At 42.2% G+C, this 24,068-nt stretch overlaps 1 protein-coding gene across 2 annotated transcripts in view; it reads left to right on the top strand.

Moving 5' to 3' along the window:
- The first annotated feature begins 440 nt into the window (after positions 1 to 440).
- LOC118966035 (butyrophilin subfamily 2 member A1) overlaps positions 441 to 24,068 on the top strand; it is a 28,737-nt gene continuing 5,109 nt past the window's right edge. Inside the window, exons 1-9 of one of the 2 annotated variants that reach the window (XM_090181760.1) lie at positions 441 to 758; positions 7,918 to 7,992; positions 8,228 to 8,578; positions 8,723 to 9,004; positions 9,131 to 9,412; positions 13,763 to 13,876; positions 15,683 to 15,703; positions 16,450 to 16,470; positions 16,715 to 16,735. In XM_090181760.1, coding sequence (XP_090037886.1) covers positions 7,923 to 7,992; positions 8,228 to 8,578; positions 8,723 to 9,004; positions 9,131 to 9,412; positions 13,763 to 13,876; positions 15,683 to 15,703; positions 16,450 to 16,470; positions 16,715 to 16,735 — 1,162 coding nt within the window. In that variant the 5' untranslated portion in view covers positions 441 to 758; positions 7,918 to 7,922. Of the gene's footprint in view, positions 759 to 7,899; positions 7,993 to 8,227; positions 8,579 to 8,722; positions 9,005 to 9,130; positions 9,413 to 13,762; positions 13,877 to 15,682; positions 15,704 to 16,449; positions 16,471 to 16,714; positions 16,736 to 24,068 lie in introns of both variants that reach the window. The other variant, XM_090181755.1, reaches the window with a different exon arrangement.

The raw sequence follows: 24,068 nt of genomic DNA, 5'->3' as shown, positions 1-24,068 counted from the left end.
TATATTTAGGATGCAATATAAATGCATGTATTAATGTCTACATTCGTTATTGCCACGTTTATTCTATTACAGACACCTTAATACACACTTTTAAATGTTATTATGTGCCAAACATACACATATACATATATTTATTTTTAACACGTAAAAACATTTTCCTTCAAGTATTCTTTGTTGTTGTTGAGAGTACTAATGTTAATGTCCGCAATACAACAACATAAAATACTTAAATACATGTAATTTTGTCATTTTAATTTAAATACACTAGAATATGGTGTGCCAATATGTCAGACCGGTCGCTTCAAAGCCTCTCAAACGCAATAGCATCAGCAATCCCATGGTTTATAAATAATTGGTTTCACCTCTGTATTTTGGATTGAAAAGAGGCCAGGTAGTAAAGATTACCAGACCCAGTGAGACTGCTGGACGACATCCCCTACAGGCTGGTCCAGTGAGGATTTCAATGTATGTTGCTGCAGTGTCTGGCTAAGGAACAGTGAGCCACTACTGAGCCAATAAAACTCAGTTCACTTATGTATTATTCTACAGCTGGCCTCATCCCTTTGGATGAAGCTGGGCTTTTGTTCCTTTTTGTAAAGTTTCGTAAGTTTTGTTCAATAAATCCTTAGACATCTAAAAATATAAATAAGTGAGTTACAGCGTGCTGTAGCCTACTTTCAGTTTCGCACTTCACCAAAGTAAGAATACTTTCATTTTCACTCCACACCCTTTTCTTTTCCAACGGGCTGTAAAAGACGGTAAGAATATTTCTCAATATAATTAAAACTGGGTTATGTTAAGGATTTCTTTGTCAGCTATGCTTAAGAAACTAAAACCTAAAGCAGAGCTCTATAGCATAGTTAGGCCAATCATAGTTGATCATGAAAAGTTAAACATCCTGTGAAATGGCCAACTGTAAATTGCCATGCTATTTCATTATTCATATGTATTTATTAGATTATACAAATACTACTAAACCACATCCCAAATGTTTACATTTTCTAAAGACAAATGTTAGGGAAATTAGAATTTTAACTTGAGTCTATAGGCTATTTCAGTGGTGGTCAGTGCCATTTAAGATGTTGTTTTTTCGTTAGCATGGCCTTATTTCTATTACAGCATATTTGATGAATATCATTCACATTCCATTCATCCAGTTCAATGTAACAGCGATCGGTTTAGGCTACTTACTACATGATACTCAAATGTTCCCTATACCCATCATGAGATGGCTACAACCTAGCCTGTGAATGAAAGTTTACAATGTACTGTACCCGTGACACATTCAAAACCGCCTTGCACACTCTTGCAAGCGTCTAGCTGATCTAGGGTTTAATCATTAGTCCAACAGTTGCAAATGAGAGTTCATAGTGGACAAATTCAGGTATGTTTATCCCATTTCCGTTTGCCTCCGTTTCAGATTTTTTCCTCAAACAGAATCGGCGGTATGAATGCACCCCTGGTCACCCCTAAAAACAGTTCACATTCATAGCAGTCACGTTGTATTCCTTTTCACATCTATGTGCTCTCTTCCTATCACTTTTTCCCTTCCTTTATGGACTTCAATGGACAACACATCAGCTGTATGTAACCAGGCGAGAAAAAAAACTTTCCAAACCATATCCTAACTGCTACATACGGCCTACATCATTGTCACAATATTAGCTAAAGTAATGTCGTAGCCAACATAGCTAATAATACTAACGTGCAGCTGTATTTCTGTTTTATCATTGGAATGTGATACAAAACGAGGCGACGGTGTGCTGTAGGACCATGCGGACACCTCCGAGCGGTAGGGTAGGCTGTTTGGAGTGTTTATCTGAAGAAGAAAAAAACACATTAAATAAAATGTTATGCCCCCCCCCACTTCTAAAACCAAAGTTGCGGCCCTGGTAAATTCAATTGATTGGACATGATTTGGAAAGGCACACCTGTTTATATAAGGTCCCACAGTTGACAGTGCATGTCAGACAAAAAAACAATCCATGAGGTCGAAGGAATTGTCCTTAGAGCGAGACAGGATTGTTTCAAGGCGCAGATCTGGGGAAGGGTACCAAAACATTTCTGCAAAAACACCGTGGCCTCCATCTTAAATGGAAGAAGGTTGGAACCACCAAGACTCTTCCTAGAGCTGACAGAGCTCCAGAGTTCCTCTGTGGAGATGAGAGAACCTTATAGAAGGACAACCATCTCTGCAGCACTCCACCAATCAGGCCTTTATGGTAGAGTGACCAGACATAAGCCACTCCTCAGTAAAAGGCACATGACAGCCTGCTTATAATTTGCTAAAAGGCACCTAACGGGCTCTAAGACTATGAGAAACAAGATTCTCTGGCCTGATAACCAAGATTGAACTCTTTGGCCTGAATGCCAAGCGTCTCATCTGGAGGAAACCTAGCACCATCCCTACGGTGAAGCATGGTGATGGCAGCATCATGCTGTGGGGATGTTTTTCAGTGGCAGGGACTGGGAGACCAGTCAGTATCGAGAGAAAGATCAACAGAGAGAAGTACAGAGAGATCCCTGATGAAAACCTGTTCACCTTCTAACATGACAATGACCCTAAGCACACAGCCAAAACAACGCAGGAGTTGTTTCGGGGCAAGTCTCTGAATGTCCTTGAGTGGCCCAGCCAGAGCCCGGACTTGAACCTGATAGAACATCTCTGGAGACACCTGAAAATAGCTGTGCAGCGATGCTCCGCATCCAACCTGACAGAGCTTGAGCAGAATGGGAGAAACTCCCAAAATGCAGGTGTGCCAAGCTTGTAGCGTCATACCCAAGAAGACTCGGATGTTATCAGTGCCAAAGGTGCTTCAAGAAAGTACTGAGTAAAAGGTCTGAAAACTTATGTAAATGTGATATTTCAGTTTATTTTAAATACATATGAGGGGAATGGAAAGAGAGGTTACTCACGTATAGTCGTGCTCAGTACCAGGCATAACGGAGGGAGCTCGGTTTTGTTCCCCAGTGTATACAGCAAGACTCCGGAGCCCAGAAGACGGTATCCCGGAAGAGATTATTTTATTTTAGTTTATTTTTCAAATTAACTTGAAACCTAATAACATTCTGTCTGTTTCTGATCTGTGTACACATCTTGACCAAACCACCTGGTCTGTGGGTGTGTATGTACAGTGGCTTGCGAAAGTATTCACCCCCCTTGGCATATTTCAATTTTTTTTGCCTTACAAACTGGAATTCAAATTGATTTTGGGGGGGTTTGTATCATTTGATTTACACAACGTGCCTACCACTTTGAAGATGCAAAATATACTGGGATTTTTGCCCATTCTTCAAGGCAAAGAAGAATGCTCCAGCTCCTTCAAGTTGGATGGGTTCTGCTGGTGTACAGCAATCTTTAAGTCGTACCACAGATTCTCAATTGAATTGAGGTCTGGGCTTTGACTAGGCCATTCCAAGACATTTAAATGTTTCCCCTTAAACCACTCGAGTGTTGCTTTAGCAGTATGCTTAGGGTCATTGTCCTGCTGGAAGGTGAACCTCCATCCCAGTCTCAAATCTCTGGAACACTGAAACAGGTTTCCCTCAAGAATTTCCCTGTATTTAGCGCCATCCATCATTCCTTCAATTCTGATCAGTATCCCAGTACCCGCCGAGGAAAAACATGGGATGGGATGGTATTCTCGGGGTGATGAGGGGTGTTGGGTTTGCGCCAGACATAGCATTTTCCTTGATGGCTAAAAAGCTAAATTTTAGTCTCTGACCAGAGTACCTTCTTCCATATGTTTAGGGAGTCTCCCACATGCCGTTTGGGGAACACCAGACGTGTTTGTTTATTCTTTTCTTTAAGCAATGTCTTTTTTTCTGGCCACACTTCCCTAAAGCCCAGGTCTGTGGAGTGTACGGCTTAAAGTGGTCCTATGGACAGATACTCCAATCTCCGCAGTGGAGCTTTGCAGCTCCTTCAGGGTTATCTTTGGTATCTTTGTTGCCTCACTGATTAATGCCCTCCTTGCCTGGTCCGTGAGTTTTGCAGGGCGGCCCTCTCTTGACAGGTTTGTTGTGGTGCCATATTCTTTCCATTTTTTAATAATGGATTTAATGGTCCTCTGTGGGATGTTCAAAGTTTCAGATATACACTGCTCAAAAAAATAAGGGAACACTAAAATAACACATCCTAGATCTGAATGAATGAAATATTCTTATTAAATACTTTTTTCTTTACATAGTTGAATGTGCTGACAACAAAATCACACAAAAATTATCAATTGAAATCAAATTTATCAACCCACGGAGGTCTGGATTTGGAGTCACACTCAAAATTAAAGTGGAAAACCACACTACAGGCTGATCCAACTTTGATATAATGTCCTTAAAACAAGTCAAAATGAGGCTTAGTAGTGTGTGTGGCCTCCACGTGCCTGTATGACCTCCCTACAACGCCTGGGCATGCTCCTGATGAGGTGGCGGATGGTCTCCTGAGGGATCTCCTCCCAGACCTGGACTAAAGCATCCGCCAACTCCTGGACAGTCTGTGGTGCAACGTGGCGTTGGTGGATGGAGCGAGACATGATGTCCCAGATGTGCTCAATTGGATTCAGGTCTGGGGAACGGGCGGGCCAGTCCATAGCATCAATGCCTTCCTCTTGCAGGAACTGCTGACAAACTCCAGCCACATGAGGTCTAGCATTGTCTTGCATTATGAGGAACCCAGGGCCAACCACACCAGCATATGGTCTCACAAGGGGTCTGAGGATCTCATCTCGGTACCTAATGGCAGTCAGGCTACCTCTGGCGAGCACATGGAGGGCTGTGCGGGCCCCCCAAAGAAATGCCACCCCACACCATGACTGACCCACCGCCAAACCGGTCATGCTGGAGGATGTTGCAGGAGAAGTGGTCTGTGGTCCCACCTGCAGAACCACTCCTTTATTGGGGTTGTCTTGCTAAATGCCCATAATTTCCACCTGTTGTCTATTCCATTTTCACAACAGCATGTTAAATTTATTGTCAATCAGTGTTGCTTCCTAAGTGAACAGTTTGATTTCACAGAAGTGTGATTGACTTGGAGTTACATTGTGTTGTTTAAGTGTTCCCTTTATTTTTTTGAGCAGTGTATATAACCCAACCCTGATCTGTACTTCACCACAACGTTGTCCCTGACTTGTTTGGAGAGCTCCTTGGTCTTCATAGTGACCCTTGCTTTGTGGTGTTGCAGACTCCGGGGCATTTCATGTGACAGATCATGTGACACTTAAATTGCACACAAGTGACTATTTAACTAATTATGTGACTTCTGAAGGTAATTGGTTGCACCAGATCTTATTTAGGGGCTTCAGACCAAAGGGGGTGAATACATATACACACACCACTTTTCTGTTATTTATTTTTTAGAATTTTTTTAAACAAGTTATTTTTTATCATTTTACTTCACCAATTCAGACAATTTTTTGTATGTCTAATACTTGAAATCCAAATAAAAATCGATTTAAATTACACGTTGTAATGCAACAAAATAGGAAAAACGCCAAGGGGGATGATTACCTTTGCAAGTATATATAGGATCACCACTTTATTTTAAGAATGTGAAATGTCAGAATAATAGTAGAGAGAATGATTTCTTTCAGATTTTATTATTTCATCACATTCCCAGTGGGTCAGAAGTTTACATACACTCAATTAGTATTTGGTAGCATTGCCTTTAAATTGTTGTTTAACTTGAGTCAAACGTTTCGGGTAGCCTTCCTCAAGCTTACCACAATAAGTTGGGTGAATTTTGGCCCATTCCTCCGGACAGAGCTGGTGTAACTGAGTCACGTTTTTAGGTCTCCTTGCTCGCACACGCTTTTTCAGTTCTGCCCACAAAGTTTCTATAGGATTGAGGTCAGGGCTTTGTGATGGCCACTCCAACACCTTGACTTTGTTGTCCTTAAGCCATTTTGCCAGAACTTTGGAAGTATGCTTGGGGTCATTGTCCATTTGGACAATTATTATTGTCCATAATTTTCCTTCCTCATGACGCCGTCTATTTTGTGCACCAGTCCCTCCTGCAGCAAAGCACCCCCCCCAACATCATAGGGCGGCACACAATTGGCCCAGCGTCGTCCGGGTTTGGCTGGGGTAGGCCGTCATTGTAAATAAGAATGTGTTCTTAACTGACTTGCCTAGTTAAATAAAGGTTAAAATATATATATTTTTTAAATGATGCCGCCACCCCCGTGCTTCACGGTTGGGATATTGTTCTTCGGCTTGCTATACATCCACAGGTACACCTCCAATTGACTCAAATTATGTCAATTAGACTATCACAATTATTAGGAAATGGAAGACATACAAGACCACTGATAATCTCCCTCGATCTGGGGCTCCACGCACGATCTCACCCTGTGGGGTCAAAATGATCACAAGAACGGTGAGCAAAAATCCCAGAACCACACGGGAGGACCTAGTGAATGACCTGCAGAGAGCTGGGACCAAAGTAACAAAGCCTACCATCAGTAACACACTATGCCGCCAGGGACTCAAATCCTGCAGTGCCAGATGTGTCCCCATGCTTAAGCCAGTACATGTCCAGGCCCGTCTGAAGTTTGCTAGAGAGCATTTGGATGATCCAGAAGAGGATTGGGAGAATGTCATATGGTCAGATGAAACCAAAATATAACTTTTTGGTTAAAACTCAACTCGTCGTGTTTGGAGGACAAAGAATGCTGAGTTGCATCCAAAGAACATCATACCTACTGTGAAGCATGGGGGTGGAAACATCATGCTTTGGGGCTGTTTTTCTGCAAAGGGACCAGGACGACTGATCCGTGTAAAGGAAAGAATGAATGAGGCCATGTATCGTGAGATTTTGAGTGAAAACCTCCTTCCATCAGCAAGGGCATTGAAGATGAAAAGTGGCTGGGTCTTTCAGCATGACAATGATCCCAAACACACCACCCGGGCAACGAAGGAGTGGCTTCGTAAGAAGCATTTCAAGGTCCTGGAGTGGCCTAGCCAGTCTCCAGATCTCAACCCCATAGAAAATCTTTGGAGGGAGGTGAAAGTCCGTGTTGCCCAGCAACAGCCCCAAAACATCACTGCTCTAGAGGAGATCTGAATGGAGGAATGGGCCAAAATACCAGCAACAGTGTGTGAAAACCTTGTGAAGACTTACAGAAAACGTTTGACCTCTGTCATTGCCAACAAAGGATATATAACAAAGTATTGAGATAAACTTTTGTTATTATTTTCCACCATAATTTGCAAGTAAATTAATTAAAAATCATACAATGTGATTTTCTGGATTTTTCTTCTCATTTTGTCTGCCATAGTTGAAGTGTACCTATGATGAAAATTACAGGCCTCTCTCATCTTTTTAAGTGGGAGAACTTGCACAATTGGTGGCTGACTAAATACTTTTTTGCCCCACTGTATATATCAACTCATACATCCTGTACCCAGTGCCGTGAAAACGTATTTGCCCCCTTTCTGATTTTGTCTATTTTTGCATATTTTTGATAGTGAATGTAATCAGATCTTCAACCAAAACATAAAATTAACCTGAGTTTAGAAAAAAGAAATATATATATTATACTTATTTAATTGACAGTTATGCAACATCCAATTCCGCTGTGTGAAAAAGTTATGTCCCCCTTAAACTCAATAAGTGGTTGTGCCACCTTTAGATGCAATGACTGCAACAAAATGCTTCCTGTAGTTGTTGATCAGTCTCTTGGTTTTAACTGAAAGGAGCCATAGTAAGATACTGAAGGTCTCTTGGTTTTATCTGAAAGGAGCCATAGTAAGATACTGAAGTTCTGCTGGTTTTATCTGAAAGGGGCCATAGTAAGATACTGAAGGTCTACTGGTTTTATCTGAAAGGAGCCATAGTAAGATACTGAAGGTCTACTGGTTGATTTCTAGTTTTGATCTTTATAATTGATGTTTCTATGTTAGACCTATTGTCTCTTTCAGGAATAATGGAGACTGGACCAGACAGTCTGTTTTTGACTCTCCTGTTTCTCCTCCACAGTTCACACTCTGTATCTGGTAATTATTATGCTCACTTCATCTTATTGTGTGTGGCGACTCATGCAGTAACTACAGGGCTTCCTCTGTGTGTGTGTGTGTGTGTGTGTGTGTGTGTGTGTGTGTGCGCATGCGAGGTTGCATTATTACTTAGATTTTTTTTATGTTTTGAAATCTCTGAATTACATTTGACAGTCTGTCTTTAGTTGTTGTTGATGTATCTAAATGCTCCTTAATTTCTGTCTGTTCTCTTCAGAGAGGTTTGAGGTTCTTGGTCCATCTGATTCCATTGTTGCTGTGGCTGGTGATGACATCATTCTGCCCTGTTACCTCAAACCCAACATCAGTGCTGAGGACATGACAGTGGACTGGCTTAACCTGGACTTCTTAGACGGTCGTGTCTTTCGTTACCAAAACCACAGAATCATACGAGATGATCAGATTCTCTTCTATAGTGGAAGAACTTCACTGTTTGAAGAGGAACTATGGAGGGGCAACACCTCATTGAAACTGACCAGGGTACAAGGCACTGATGAGGGACATTACACATGCTTAATTCAGTCAAAGAGCTGGTATGATGATTTCACTGTTCAAGTCCTCGTTAAAGGTGAGGTTTATTTTCATGTTAATGTAATAATCTAACTACAGTACAATGACATCACCTCTTTCCTTCATATTACTGGATACAGTATGTGTCTATTTGTTCACAGCCTGTCACCAGTTAACATCCAGTCTGTCTGTGTGTCTGTAGCTGTAGGATCCAAGCCAGTGGTGTCCATTGAGGGACACAGAGAGGGAGGGATGGGTCTGCTGTGTGAATCAGAAGGCTGGCACCCTGAGCCTGAGCTGGTGTGGCTGAACAGTAAAGGAGTCCATCTCTCTGCTGGTCCTCCTGAGACACACAGAGACTTAGATGGATTCTACACAGTCAAACGACATGTCATTGTCCAGGAGACTGACACAAACCACTTTACCTGCAGAGTCCAACAGAGACAGATCAATGAGAAGATGGAGACAGAGATTCACCTCCCTAGTGAGTAACAACATAATATTATTTAGACATGAAACACTGGAGATATTGATGTGTTAATGTACAGCATGTGTCTATTTGTTCACAGCCTGTCACCAGTTAACAGCCAGTCTATCTGTGTATCTGTAGTTGTAGGATCCAAGCCAGTGGTGTCCATTGAGGGACACAGAGAGGGAGGGATGGGCCTGCTGTGTGAAACAGAAGGCTGGCACCCTGAGCCTGAGCTGGTGTGGCTGAACAGTAAAGGAGTCAATATCTCTGCTGGTCCTCCTGAGACACACAGAGACTTCAAGGGATTCTACAGAGTCAAACAACATGTAATTGTCCAGGAGACTGACACCAACCGCTTTACCTGCAGAGTCCAACAGAGCCGGATCAATGAGAAGATGGAGACAGAGATTCACCTCAATAGTGAGTAACAACATAATATTATTTAGACATGAAACACTGGAGATATTGATGTGTTAATATACAGTATATGTTTTAACTAAAGTCTTTGGTTGGTAGTATTAGTACCAAACCCTGTTGTTGATGTGTAATGATGTGTGGTAGTATTAGTACCAAACCCTGTTGTTGATGTGTAATGATGTGTGGTAGCATTTGTACCAAACCCTGTTGTTGATGTAGAATTATGTGTGGTAGTATTAGTACCTAACCCTGTTGTTGATGTGTGGTAGTATTTGTACCAAACCCTGTGTAATGATGTGTGGTAGTATTAGTGCCAAACCCTGTTGTTGATGTGTGGTAGTATTAGTACCAAACCCTGTGTAATGATGTGTGGTAGTATTAGTACCAAACCCTGTGTAATGATGTGTGGTAGTATTAGTACCAAAACCTGTTGTTGATGTGTGATAGTATTAGTACCACACCCATCAGTTGATGTGTAATGATGTGTGGTAGTATTAGTACCAAACCCTGTTGTTGATGTGTGGTAGTATTAGTACCAAACCCTGTTGTTGATGTGTGGTAGTATTAGTACCAAACCCTGTTGTTTATGTGTGGTAGTATTAGTACCAAACCCTGTTGTTGATGTGTGGTAGTATTAGTACCAAACCCTGTTGTTGATGTGTGGTAGTATTAGTACCAAACCATGTTGTTGATGTGTAATGATGTGTGGTAGTAGTAGTACCCAACCCTGTTGTTGATGTGTGGTAGTATTAGTACCAAACCCTGTTGTTGATGTGTGGTAGTATTAGTACCAAACCCTGTTGTTGATGTGTAATGATGTGTGGTAGTATTAGTACCAAACCCTGTTGTTGATGTGTGGTAGTATTAGTACTAAACCCTGTTGTTGATGTGTAATGATGTGTGGTAGTATTAGTACCAAACCCTGTTGTTGATGTGTGGTAGTATTAGTACCAAACCCTGTTGTTGATGTGTGGTAGTATTAGTACCAAAACCTGTTGTTGATGTGTGGTAGTATTAGTACCAAACCCTGTTGTTGATGTGTAATGATGTGTGGTAGTATTAGTACCAAACCCTGTTGTTGATGTGTGTGGTAGTATTAGTACCAAACCCTGTTGTTGATGTGTGGTAGTATTAGTACCAAACCCTGTTGTTGATGTGTGGTAGTATTAGTACCAAACCCTGTTGTTGATGTGTGGTAGTATTAGTACCAAACCCTGTTGTTGATGTGTGGTAGTATTAGTGCCAAACCCTGTTGTTGATGTGTGGTAGTATTAGTACCAAACCCTATTGTTGATGTGTGGTAGTATTAGTACCAAACCCTGTTGTTGATGTGTGGTAGTATTAGTACCAAACCCTGTTGTTGATGTGTGGTAGTATTAGTACCAAACCCTGTTGTTGATGTGTGGTAGTAGTAGTACCAAACCCTGTTGTTGATGTGTAATGATGTGTGGTAGTATTAGTACCAAACCCTGTTGTTGATGTGTGGTAGTATTAGTACCCAACCCTGTTGTTGATGTGTGGTAGTATTAGTGCCAAACCCTGTTGTTGATGTGTGGTAGTATTAGTACCAAACCCTGTTGTTGATGTGTGGTAGTGTTAGTGCCAAACCCTGTTGTTGGTGTGTAATTATGTGTGGTAGTATTAGTACCAAACCCTGTTGTTGATGTGTAATGATGTGTGGTAGTGTTAGTACCAAACCCTGTTGTTGATGTGTGGTAGTATTAGTACCAAACCCTGTTGTTGATGTGTAATGATGTGTGGTAGTATTAGTGCCAAACCCTGTTGTTGATGTGTAATTATGTGTGGTAATATTAGTACCAAACCCTGTTGTTGATGTGTGGTAGTATTAGTGCCAAACCCTGTTGTTGATGTGTAATTATGTGTGTGGTAGTATTAGTACCCAACCCTGTTGTTGATGTGTAATGATGTGTGGTAGTATTAGTACCAAACCCTGTTGTTTATGTGTGTGGTAGTATTAGTACCAAACCCTGTTGTTGATGTGTAATTATGTGTGGTAATATTAGTACCAAACCCTGTTGTTGATGTGTGGTAGTATTAGTGCCAAACCCTGTTGTTGATGTGTGGTAGTATTAGTACCAAACCCTGTTGTTGGTGTGTAATGATGTGTGGTAGTATTAGTACCAAACCCTGTTGTTGATGTGTGGTAGTATTAGTACCAAACCCTGTTGTTGGTGTGTAATGATGTGTGGTAGTATTAGTACCAAACCCTGTTGTTGATGTGTAATGATGTGTGGTAGTATTAGTACCAAACCCTGTTGTTGGTGTGTGGTAGTATTAGTACCAAACCCTGATGTTGATGTATGGTAGTATTAGTACCAAACCCTGTTGTTGGTGTGTAATGATGTGTGGTAGTATTAGTATCAAACTTTGTTGTTGATGTGTGGTAGTATTAGTACCAAACCCTGTTGTTGATGTGTGGTAGTATTTGTACCAAACCCTGTTGTTGATGTGTAATGATGTGTGGTAGTATTAGTACCAAACCCTGTTGTTGATGTGTAATGATGTGTGGTAGTATTAGTACCAAACCCTGTTGTTGGTGTGTAATGATGTGTGGTAGTATTAGTACCAAACCCTGTTGTTGATGTGTAATGATGTGTGGTAGTATTAGTACCAAACCCTGTTGTTGATGTGTAGTGATGTGTGGTAGTATTAGTACCAAACCCTGTGTAATGATGTGTGGTAGTATTAGTACCAAACCCTGTTGTTGATGTGTAATGATGTGTGGTAGTATTAGTACCAAACCCTGTTGTTGATGTGTAGTGATGTGTGGTAGTATTAGTACCAAACCCTGTTGTTGATGTGTGGTAGTATTAGTACCAAACCCTGTTGTTGGTGTGTAATGATGTGTGGTAGTATTAGTACCAAACCCTGTTGTTGATGTGTGGTAGTATTAGTACCAAACCCTGTTGTTGATGTGTGGTAGTATTAGTACCAAACCCTGTTGTTGGTGTGTAATGATGTGTGGTAGTATTAGTACCAAACCCTGTTGTTGATGTGTGGTAGTATTAGTACCAAACCCTGTTGTTGGTGTGTAATGATGTGTGGTAGTATTAGTACCAAACCCTGTTGTTGATGTGTAATGATGTGTGGTAGTATTAGTACCAAACCCTGTTGTTGATGTGTAAATATGTGTGGTAGTATTAGTACCAAACCCTGTTGTTGATGTGTGGTAGTATTAGTACCAAACCCTGTTGTTGGTGTGTAATGATGTGTGGTAGTATTAGTACCAAACCCTGTTGTTGATGTGTGGTAGTATTAGTACCAAACCCTGTTGTTGATGTGTGGTAGTATTAGTACCAAACCCTGTTGTTGGTGTGTAATGATGTGTGGTAGTATTAGTACCAAACCCTGTTGTTGATGTGTGGTAGTATTAGTACCAAACCCTGTTGTTGGTGTGTAATGATGTGTGGTAGTATTAGTACCAAACCCTGTTGTTGATGTGTGGTAGTATTAGTACCAAACCCTGTTGTTGATGTGTGGTAGTATTAGTACCAAACCCTGTTGTTGATGTGTAATGATGTGTGGTAGTATTAGTACCAAACCCTGTTGTTGATGTGTGGTAGTATTAGTACCAAACCCTGTTGTTGGTGTGTAATGATGTGTGGTAGTATTAGTACCAAACCCTGTTGTTGATGTGTGGTAGTATTAGTACCAAACCCTGTTGTTGATGTGTGGTAGTATTAGTACCAAACCCTGTTGTTGATGTGTAGTGATGTGTGGTAGTATTAGTACCAAACCCTGTTGTTGATGTGTGGTAGTATTAGTACCAAACCCTGTTGTTGGTGTGTAATGATGTGTGGTAGTATTAGTACCAAACCCTGTTGTTGATGTGTGGTAGTATTAGTACCAAACCCTGTTGTTGATGTGTGGTAGTATTAGTACCAAACCCTGTTGTTGGTGTGTAATGATGTGTGGTAGTATTAGTACCAAACCCTGTTGTTGATGTGTGGTAGTATTAGTACCAAACCCTGTTGTTGATGTGTGGTAGTATTAGTACCAAACCCTGTTGTTGATGTGTGGTAGTATTAGTACCAAACCCTGTTGTTGATGTGTAATGATGTGTGGTAGTATTAGTACCAAACCCTGTTGTTGATGTGTAATGATGTGTGGTAATATTAGTACCAAACCCTGTTGTTGATGTGTAATGATGTGTGGTAGTATTAGTACCAAACCCTGTTGTTGATGTGTGGTAGTATTAGTACCAAACCCTGTTGTTGATGTGTAATGATGTGTGGTAGTATTAGTACCAAACCCTGTTGTTGATGTGTAATGATGTGTGGTAGTATTAGTACCAAACCCTGTTGTTGATGTGTAATGATGTTTGTGTTTTAGGTGAGTTATTTGATTCAACCCCATGGAAAATATCCTCTATTGTGTTATGCTGTCTGGGAGCCATCATTGGGATTGGGTTATCTCTGGCTATCTGCTGGATATCTTATAAGAAAGGTAATGGAGAGATTATATGAATGTTTCATTGTTAGAAAAAAATGTCTGCAATGTATTTTTTCAACCTCAACACATTCACAGTGGTTGTATTTTATGGATACAGGATAATATACTACACCTACAGGTGATTAATATGTTATCACTGATGACTGATTTAAACCTGCAGGTGATTCACATTTTAACACTGATTACTGATTTTAACCTGCAGGTGATCAGCATGTTAATCAGGTGTGATAATAGATCAACTCAAACTGCAGAGTGGAAAGTAGTGGTTTTATTGATACACCTGAATCACTGATGGACCGTTCACATTAATGTTGATGTTCTAGAACAGGATGTGTTGAGACAGTAGAGGCCCACTAGACTAGAGAGAGGTAGTCTCTGATACACCTGGATCACTGATGGACCAGTCACATTAATGTTGATGTGTGTGTTGAGGCTGTAGAGGACCACTAGACTAGAGAGAGGTAGAATCTGATACACCTGGATCACTGATGGACCAGTCACATAAATGTTGATGCTCTAGAACAGGATGTGTTGAGGCTGTAGAGGCCCACTAGACTAGAGAGAGGTAGAATCTGATACACCTGGATCACTGATGGACCAGTCACATTAATGTTGATGTGTGTGTTGAGGCTGTAGAGGACCACTAGACTAGAGAGAGGTAGTCTCTGATACACCTGGATCACTGATGGACCAGTCACATTAATGTTGATGTGTGTGTTGAGGCTGTAGAGGACCACTAGACTAGAGAGAGGTAGTCTCTGATACACCTGGATCACTGATGGACCAGTCACATTAATGTTGATGTTCTAGAACAGGATGTGTTGAGGCTGTAGAGGCCCACTAGACTAGAGAGAGGTAGAATCTGATATACCTGGATCACTGATGGACCAGTCACATTAATGTTGATGCTCTAGAACAGGATGTGTTGAGGCTGTAGAGGCCCACTAGACTAGAGAGAGGTAGAATCTGATACACCTGGATCACTGATGGACCAGTCACATTAATGTTGATGCTCTATAACAGGATGGGTTGAGGCTGTAGAGGACCACTAGACTGGAGAGAGGTAGTCTCTGATACACCTAGATCACTGATGGACCGGTCACATTAATGTTGATGTTCTAGAACAGGATGTGTTGAGGCTGTAGAGGACCACTAGACTAGAGAGAGGTAGTATCTGATACACCTGGATCACTGATGGACCAGTCACATTAATGTTGATGTGTGTGTTGAGGCTGTAGAGGACCACTAGACTAGAGAGAGGTAGAATCTGATATACCTGGATCACTGATGGACCAGTCACATTAATGTTGATGCTCTAGAACAGGATGTGTTGAGGCTGTAGAGGACCACTAGACTAGAGAGAGGTAGTATCTGATACACCTGGATCACTGATGGACCAGTCACATTTAGGTGGTGGAACTCAATTAGGATTTGTGACGTTAGATAAGTGAAATGAGACAAGGAGTCCCAGAGAGAGACTACATCTTCTAGTGTTCATGTTCATGATGTTCTCACTGTCTTCCATCTACTCTACATGTTTACAGATGACCTCAGGAAGGAGAGGAGGAAGTAGTATCTTTAAATCACCACATTGATAACAAATACACCAATGTCTCTTCTATAGTTGTAACTTTTTAGTTAAGTAGAAAACACTTCATGTTGTTTATATTAATGTTCCCTGACTTTTATCTGATGTTGGAACATTGATATGAGACAAGGAGTCCTAGAGAGAGACTACATCTTCTAGTGTTCATGTTAATGATGTTCTCACTGTCTTCCATCTACTCTACATGTTTACAGATGACCTCACTAGGAAGCTAGGTAAGTAGTGTCTTCAGATCATCACTTTGCTAAATTGAATTAAACACAGTTTTTTTTGAGCACAAAAGGACAATTGGTAGTTGCTACATCCATTTGTTGACTTAGTACCCACTGATTCTTGAAGAATATAACTTATAAATGATTAAAGAGCTTAGTTTAACTGTCGTATCCCATCAGAACTCAAAATATAACCTTGTCTTACCTTAATGTTTGTAAACAAAGTAAATGCAAACAAACACTATACAGCCTCCAAACATATTTATAACTATAATGTTCATATAGTATCATGGATGGTCAGTCCTTGCATCCATATCTCTGTCTATGAATTTGAGACTGATATTATTTCTCCAGCCCCTCCCTCAGCTTATTAACAAAACAACAGTGGCTGGGTTCACGCTTTGTTATTGTTTCAACTTCTGATTGGCCCTAGTTGTTCCTTCTGATGTTGGAACAGTGGTATGAGACAAGGACCGGGATTCAATTCAAGACGCATTATAACACAACACACTATAACAGACTTTTAAAGATATTTTACGCTTGAGTCGACATGTGCAGTGTTGACCATGAATGTGAAATGAAGGCCAGTGGAAAATGACTTTAAAAGTGCATTGTCAGCTGTGTGCCCTGCTGTATACTGCACACATTGGATTGAATCCTGACCAAGGAGTCCCAGAGAGAGACTACATCTTCTAGTGTTCATGTTAATGATGTTCTCACTGTCTTCCATCTACTCTATATGTTTACAGATTACCTCACTGAGAATCGAGGTAAGTACTGTCTTCAAATCATCACTTTGATAACGTTATTAGAACCACAAAAGTAACATTCTCTTTAATTTACCGACTTCAAGTACGAAAACGTTTTAAGAAGGTTATTTTGAGCTCATTGAAGATGTTCCTTCTGATGTTGGAACATTGACATGAGACAAGGAATCCCAGAGAGAGACGACATCTTCTAGTGTTCATGTTGATGATGTTCTCACTGTTTTCCATCTACTCTACATGTTCACAGATGTCCTCAGGAAGGAGAAGGGTAAGTAGTGTCTTCAGATCATCTCTTTGCAAGAATTATGTGAACCATTTTATAAAGGCTATTCGTAAACCAATTCAAAACTTACCTTGAGGCCACAGGTACGTGATGAACAGACAGTTTGGAACCTTTAACCCATCAACACTTTGTACAGAGATAAGAGTCATATTGCTGAGAACCATGTCCCCAGAGACACATTTTCTTCTCGTGTTAATTTTTGTTGCTCCTGCAACTCAGGAAGATACTCTTTGGTCCACCTCTTCCAGAACAAGTCTGACATACGCTGAGAGTACAAACCATTAGGAACACCTTCCTAATATTGTGTTGCAACCCCTTTTGCCTCAATTTGTTAGGGCATGGACTTTACAAGGTGTTGAAAGCATTCCCAAGGGATACCAGTCCATGTTGACTCCAATGCTTCCCACAGATGTGTCAAGTTGGCTGGATATCCTTTGGTGGTGGACCATTCTTGATACACACAGAAAACTGTTGAGAAACCAACACTTGACTCATCTGACGTCAAGCTATAGACCTGTATCCTTTTCTTTTTTTCCAAAACAATTGAGCGTGCTATCTCTGATCAACTCTCTCGTTATTGCTCTCAGAACAATCTTCTTGACCCTAACCAGTCAGGCTTCAGCCCGGGTCACTCAACCGAGACTGCTCTTCTTTGTGTCACGGAGGCTCTCCGTACTGACAAAGCAGACTCTCTCTCATCTATTCTCATCCTCCTAGATCTATCCACTGCCTTCGACACTGGGAACCATCAGTAGAGAGGATCTGGGTCTGCACCATGTTCTCTCACTACTGGTGTTCCCCAGGGTTCTGTTCTAGTTTCTCTCCTCTTCTCTCTATACACCAAGTCACTTGGCTCATTCATATCCTCACACCTCTCCATCACAATTGACAACTCCACAGTGTCGCACACCCAGAGTGCAAAGAACCTTGGCGTGAACCTGGACAACAGCCTGTCGTTCTCTGAAAACATCAAAGCAGCGTCTCGCTACCGCAGGTTCATGCTCTACAACATCCATATGACCATACCTCACACAGGAAGCAGCACAGGTCCTAATCCAGGCACTTGTCATCTCCAGTCTTGACTAATATAAATCTCTGTTGGCTGGGCTCTCTGCTTGTGCCATGAAACCTCTGCAATTTATCCAGAATGCTACAGCCCGCCTGGTTTTCAACCTTCCCAAGTTCTCTCATGTCAACCCGCTCCTTTGCACAATCCACTGGCTTCCAGTCAAATCTTGCATCCACTACAAGATCATGGTGCTTGCCTACGTAGCAGCAAGAAGAACTGCCCCTCCCTTCTTTCAGGCTATGAGCAAACCCTACACCCCGTTCTGCCACCTCTGGTCTCTTGGCCCTCCCACCAATAGGCTAAAGTACAGGCAGGGAAAAGGCTAATGATGTAGTCTGGGAGATCAGGCAATAGGTTGATAACAGGAAATCCAATAGGCTAAAGTACAGGCAGGGAAAAGGCTAATGATGTAGTCTGGGAGATCAGACAATAGGTTGATAACAGGAAATCCAATAGGCTAAAGTACAGGCAGGGAATAGGCAAAAGGCATCGTTAGTGAGGCAGGTAAAAACAACTCCACTATCATACATCTATCATACATGGGAGGAGTAAATTACGGGAAAACCAACGCTTCGAAAAGATGTGTGTCACAAAACAACCAATACCTCACAATGATGGGGTGCAAAGAACTGAACTAAATAGGTGTGATAATGACATACAGGTGTGTGATCAGAATTCAGGTGATTGGGATCTGGAGAATGAGCTGTGTTCAGGGGATCTACGTGTTTGAGAGTGTGAGCTGGAAAGTGGGCTGGAAAGTGAGCTGTGTTCAGGGGATCTACGTGTTTGAGAGTGTGAGCTGGAAAGTGGGCTGGAAAGTGAGCTGTGTTCAGGGGATCTACGTGTTTGAGAATGTGAGCTGGAAAGTGGGCTGGAAAGTGAGCTGTGTTCAGGGTATCTACGTGTTTGAGAGTGTGAGCTGGAAAGTGGGCTGGAAAGTGAGCTGGAAAGTGAGCTGCGTTTAGGGGATCTACGTGTTTGAGAGTGTGAGCTGGAAAGTGTGCTGGAAAGTGAGCTGTGTTCAGGGGATCTACGTGTTTGAGAGTGTGCGTTGGAAGCAGACGCTACAATTCCCTCTAACTTTTTATGTTCTGCCCATGTTAGATGTGTTTCTTGAATAAACGCAACATCAGTCTTTAGCTTTTTCAAGGACATAAGGACTTCGTTTAAGAGGACCGTTCAGTCCATTAATGTTTAATGATGTATGATTTACTATCTTAGCCATATTGTTCACTTAATATATGAACGCAAATGTCATGATTATTTCCAATAAGGGTGTGGGATATTCTATTGCCTATTTTCAGAGAGCCTGTAGTCAAACACATATTATAAAGTGAAGGTCTCTCACAAAACAGTATTGTAATATAAAGTAAACAGAACAAACAATTCCCCTCCTCCCCCAGTGCTGTTCTTGAATGTGCCCACCACAAATCCCACCTGTAGTGGAGCTACGCTCCCAGGGTCACTATTCCTAAATTACATTTCTAACATAAAGGCAAACATGAACCTGGAGCACAAGGCCAGTAAATTAACAAACAGAGATAATTCTTCACCCATCCTTATATGATGCAAGTCAAAAACAAAACCAATAATGGGTGTCCTGATCCCAACACACATACCATGACAAGGAGCAAAATAAAAATATAAGACTTCATGGCTTAGTCGTATAAAAAGGTCTAAAATCATATTGATGCCTCTGAGGACCATGCCTGTCCCAAATAACAACTTAAAACAATGTCACTCTGATAAAATGTTTTATTGTTTGTGTACATGGACATTGGGATGTCAGAATCTTCTTGGGATGTCATTGATCTGTCAGTAAGCTACTGCAAAGCAGTCCTACCAGTTATGCAAGTAATAAGGCAGGCTAGTGGGACACAGCCCAGCTAGCAGTGAAATGAACGTGGTCCGCTATCCAATCAACCATGTCCTGAGCCACTCGCCTCCAGTCCGCTGCTTCTTTGGGGGCGATTTGAAGAATCCTCTCTGTCCGCCATGGATGATTCTCATCGTTGCAGGTTGAAGCGCCGCAAAGGGAATGTTCTTGGAAGTAAGTTATTTTTTCACCTGGTCGAATTCCTTCCTGTGTTTGATCATCCCGGGACTCATGTCTGGAAATAATTTAATCGCCTCCCCGTTGTATAGGATCACTCCTTTCTCCTTGAAATGTTTGGCCACGGTTCTGAAAACTTTCTCTCTGTCCTGGTACCTCAGGAACCGAACAAGGAAGGGTTGTGGGTTCTGATCAGGGGATGGGTGAAGGGCGAGTGACCTGTGTTCCCTTTTGATAACCAGGGGTTCCTCCAAATGTTCTTTGCCCTGTAGTGAGGGGATAATGGCAGTAGAGAAATCAATGGGGTCGGTCCCCTCACAAGCCTCGCGGAGGCCGATAATTCTAATGTTACTTGGCCTGCTGTAGTTTTCTAAATGGTTCACCTTATTCATCAGGTATTGTTGGTTTTGCTCAGTTTCTGTAGTTCTGTCCCCATTCCCTCTAGCTCGTCCTCAGCAGCTCTTCAGCTTCTTCCATCTGTGATCCTAGCGTGTTGATAATCGTTGTCAAACCTTAGTTGGTGTTTTTGATTTCAGCCAACTGTGCTGAGATGGAGCAGCTGAACTCAGACGGTTTCAAGTTAAATTGTGCTGTGAGGGAGTTATGGCCTTCTTTGATCACTTTGAGGATGTGAGCTAGCCTAACTTCTTCCTAAAGTGACATCTTGGGTTTCCAAGGAGGCCATGGTCAGAGGTTCTTGCTCTGTCGTTTCTTGCTCTGTTTCGGTTCTTCCTATGCATTTTTTTGTCTCGTAGGCATATTACCACTCTTGGCTACAGTGTATCAATAAGTATGGGTGAAGTTATCAAGTTGAAGGTTAAGCTTTTAAAGATTGGTTGACCTTATGAGGCTATCCTGGCTTAGTAACCAGATGAGCAAACCTTCCATTTCTCTCTTGTAGGTCATAAACCGACTGTACATTTTCTTTAAACTTTTATGGCAGCTTTGAGACTATGGCTCTCATATTTGATTGGCTGTCCATTTCCTCCATATATTGAACATTATCCATAGTGTTGTAGCATTCTGTGAGGATTCAGAATCTTCAGTCTTGTTGGACGACCAGCTGAGAGCTTTCTCAATATAAGCTGTGATGATTCTATACTAGTCTCCAAAGTGCTTTTTTCAGAAGTCTTTTGGCCTCTGCATACCCTCTGTCAGCCTCCATATGTTGGTAAATGTAGACTAGATCTCTGGCTAATTTGACCATAACTATCCTCCTTAATCCTGTTTACAAGTAAAAACTCAAAACAGGAAGTACCAGTGACACGCTCAATTCGGAAGTGGTGAGGAGTTTACCACATCAGTCACCTGCTTCATTAAAGTGAATCGATGACATCGTCCCCACAGTGGCCGTACATACATGTCCCAACCAGAAGCCATGGATTACAGGCAGCATCCGCACTGAGCTAAAGGCTGCCGCTTTCAAGGAGCAGGACAAAAACCCAGACGCTTAGACTAAATCATGTTATTCCCTCCGATGAATCATCAAACAGGCAAAGCATCAATACAGGAGTAAGATCAAATCCTACTACACAAGCTCTGACACTTGTCGGATGTAGCAGGGCTCACAAACTATCACAGATTAGAAAGGGAAACGCAGCCACAAGCTGCCCAGTGACACGAGCCTAGCAGATGAGCTAAATGCCTTCTACGCTCCTGTCGAGGGAAGAAACACTAAACCATGAGTTCCGGGCGGCTGTGTGATCATGCTCTCGGTAGCCAATGTGTGTGAGACCTTTAAACAGGTTTTTCACTCACAAGGCTGCAGGGTCAGACGGATTTGCAGGACTCGTACTCAGAGCATGCGCTGACCAGCTGGCAAGTGTCTTTACTGATATTTTCCCTGACCCAGTCTGTAATACCTTCATATTTCAAGCAGACCACCATAGTCCCTGTGTCCAACAACGCCAAGGTAACCTGTCTAAATGACTATTGCCGCTTAGCACTCACATCAATATCCTTGAAATGCTTTGAAAGGCTGATGGCTCACATCAACACCATCATTCAAGACACCCTGGACTCACCCCAATTCGCATACCACCCCAACAGATCCACAGATGACACAATCTCTATTGCACTCTACACTACCCTTTCCCACCTGGACAAAAGGAACACCTACGTGAGAATGCTGTTCATTGACTACAGCTCAGCATTCAACACCATGGTGCCCTCCAAGTTCATCACTAAGCTCAGGACCCTGGGACTGAACCACCTCCCTCTGCAACTGGATCCTGGACTTGCTGACGGGTCGCCCCAAGGTGGTGAGGGTAGACAACAATACATCCGCCATGCTGACCTTCAACATGGGGGCCCCTCAGGGGTGCGTACTTAGTCCTCTCGGGTACTCCCTGTTCACCCATGACTGCATGGCCACTTAGAACTCCAACACCATCATTAAGTTTGCAGACGGTGGTATGCCTGATCACTGAAAACAATGAGACAGCCTTGGGGAGGAGGTCAGATACCTGGCAGTGTGATGACAGGACAACAACCTCTCCCTCAACGTCAGTAAGACAAAGGAGCTGAGCCAAGATTTGATTTGGGTTGCCCCATGGTGAATTTCTCCAAAAGGTACAGCCTGTCTTTGCTGTTCTCGGTCCGGTCTTCGATAGCATGTTCAAAGCCATGCACACAGAACCTGTAGTCTAGTGGGTCACCCTTAAACACTGGTACAAAGATATGTAGTCTAGTGGGTCACCCTTAAACACGGGTACAAAGAACCTGTAGTGTGGTGGGTCACCCAGTGGTACACTAAGAGGTGGTAATTAGGACAAACTTTGTTGCCTTGTGAGTTGACCTATGATGGACAGTGCTGTATGTGGTGGTAGTTATAACATAGTACTTTGACCCTGGCCATGTGCAGTATAAACAGAGCTGTATGTGGTGGTAGTCCTTAGTTATAATATAGTACTTTGACCCTGGCCCTGTGCAGTATGAACAGAGCTGTATGTGGTGGTAGTTATAACATAGTACTTGGACCCTGGCCATGTGCAGTATAAACAGAGCTGTATGTGGTGGTAGTTATAACATAGTATATTGACCCTGGCCCTGTGCAGTATGAACAGAGCTGTATGTGGTGGTAGTTATAACATAGTATATTGACCCTGGCCCTGTGCAGTATGAATAGAGCTGTATGTGGGGGTAGTTATAACATAGTATATTGACCCTGGCCCTGTGCAGTATGAACAGAGCTGTATGTGGTGGTAGTTATAACATAGTATATTGACCCTGGCCCTGTGCAGTATGAATAGAGCTGTATGTGGTGGTAGTTATAACATAGTATATTGACCCTGGCCCTGTGCAGTATGAACAGAGCTGTATGTGGTGGTAGTTATAACATAGTATATTGACCCTGGCCCTGTGCAGTATAAACAGAGCTGTATGTGGGGGTAGTTATAACATAGTATATTGACCCTGGCCCTGTGCAGTATGAACAGAGCTGTATGTGGTGGTAGTTATAACATAGTACTTTGACCCTGGCCCTGTGCAGTATAAACAGAGCTGTATGTGGGGGTAGTTATAACATAGTACTTTGACCCTGGCCCTGTGCAGTATGAACAGAGCTGTATGTGGTGGTAGTTATAACATAGTATATTGACCCTGGCCCTGTGCAGTATGAATAGAGCTGTATGTGGGGGTAGTTATAACATAGTATATTGACCCTGGCCCTGTGCAGTATAAACAGAGCTGTATGTGGGGGTAGTTATAACATAGTACTTTGACCCTGGCCCTGTGCAGTATGAACAGAGCTGTATGTGGGGGTAGTTATAACATAGTATATTGACCCTGGCCCTGTGCAGTATGAATAGAGCTGTATGTGGGGGTAGTTATAACATAGTATATTGACCCTGGCCCTGTGCAGTATGAACAGAGCTGTATGTGGTGGTAGTTATAACATAGTATATTGACCCTGGCCCTGTGCAGTATGAATAGAGCTGTATGTGGTGGTAGTTATAACATAGTATATTGACCCTGGCCCTGTGCAGTATGAACAGAGCTGTATGTGGTGGTAGTTATAACATAGTATATTGACCCTGGCCCTGTGCAGTATGAATAGAGCTGTATGTGGGGGTAGTTATAACATAGTATATTGACCCTGGCCCTGTGCAGTATGAACAGAGCTGTATGTGGGGGTAGTTATAACATAGTATATTGACCCTGGCCCTGTGCAGTATGAATAGAGCTGTATGTGGGGG

Source organism: Oncorhynchus mykiss, chromosome 1 (genome assembly GCF_057628025.1).
Source record: "Oncorhynchus mykiss isolate SJ-2025 chromosome 1, ASM5762802v1, whole genome shotgun sequence".
NCBI classification, from domain to species: Eukaryota; Metazoa; Chordata; class Actinopteri; order Salmoniformes; family Salmonidae; genus Oncorhynchus; species Oncorhynchus mykiss.
This window is presented reverse-complemented; position numbering and strand designations above follow the sequence as displayed.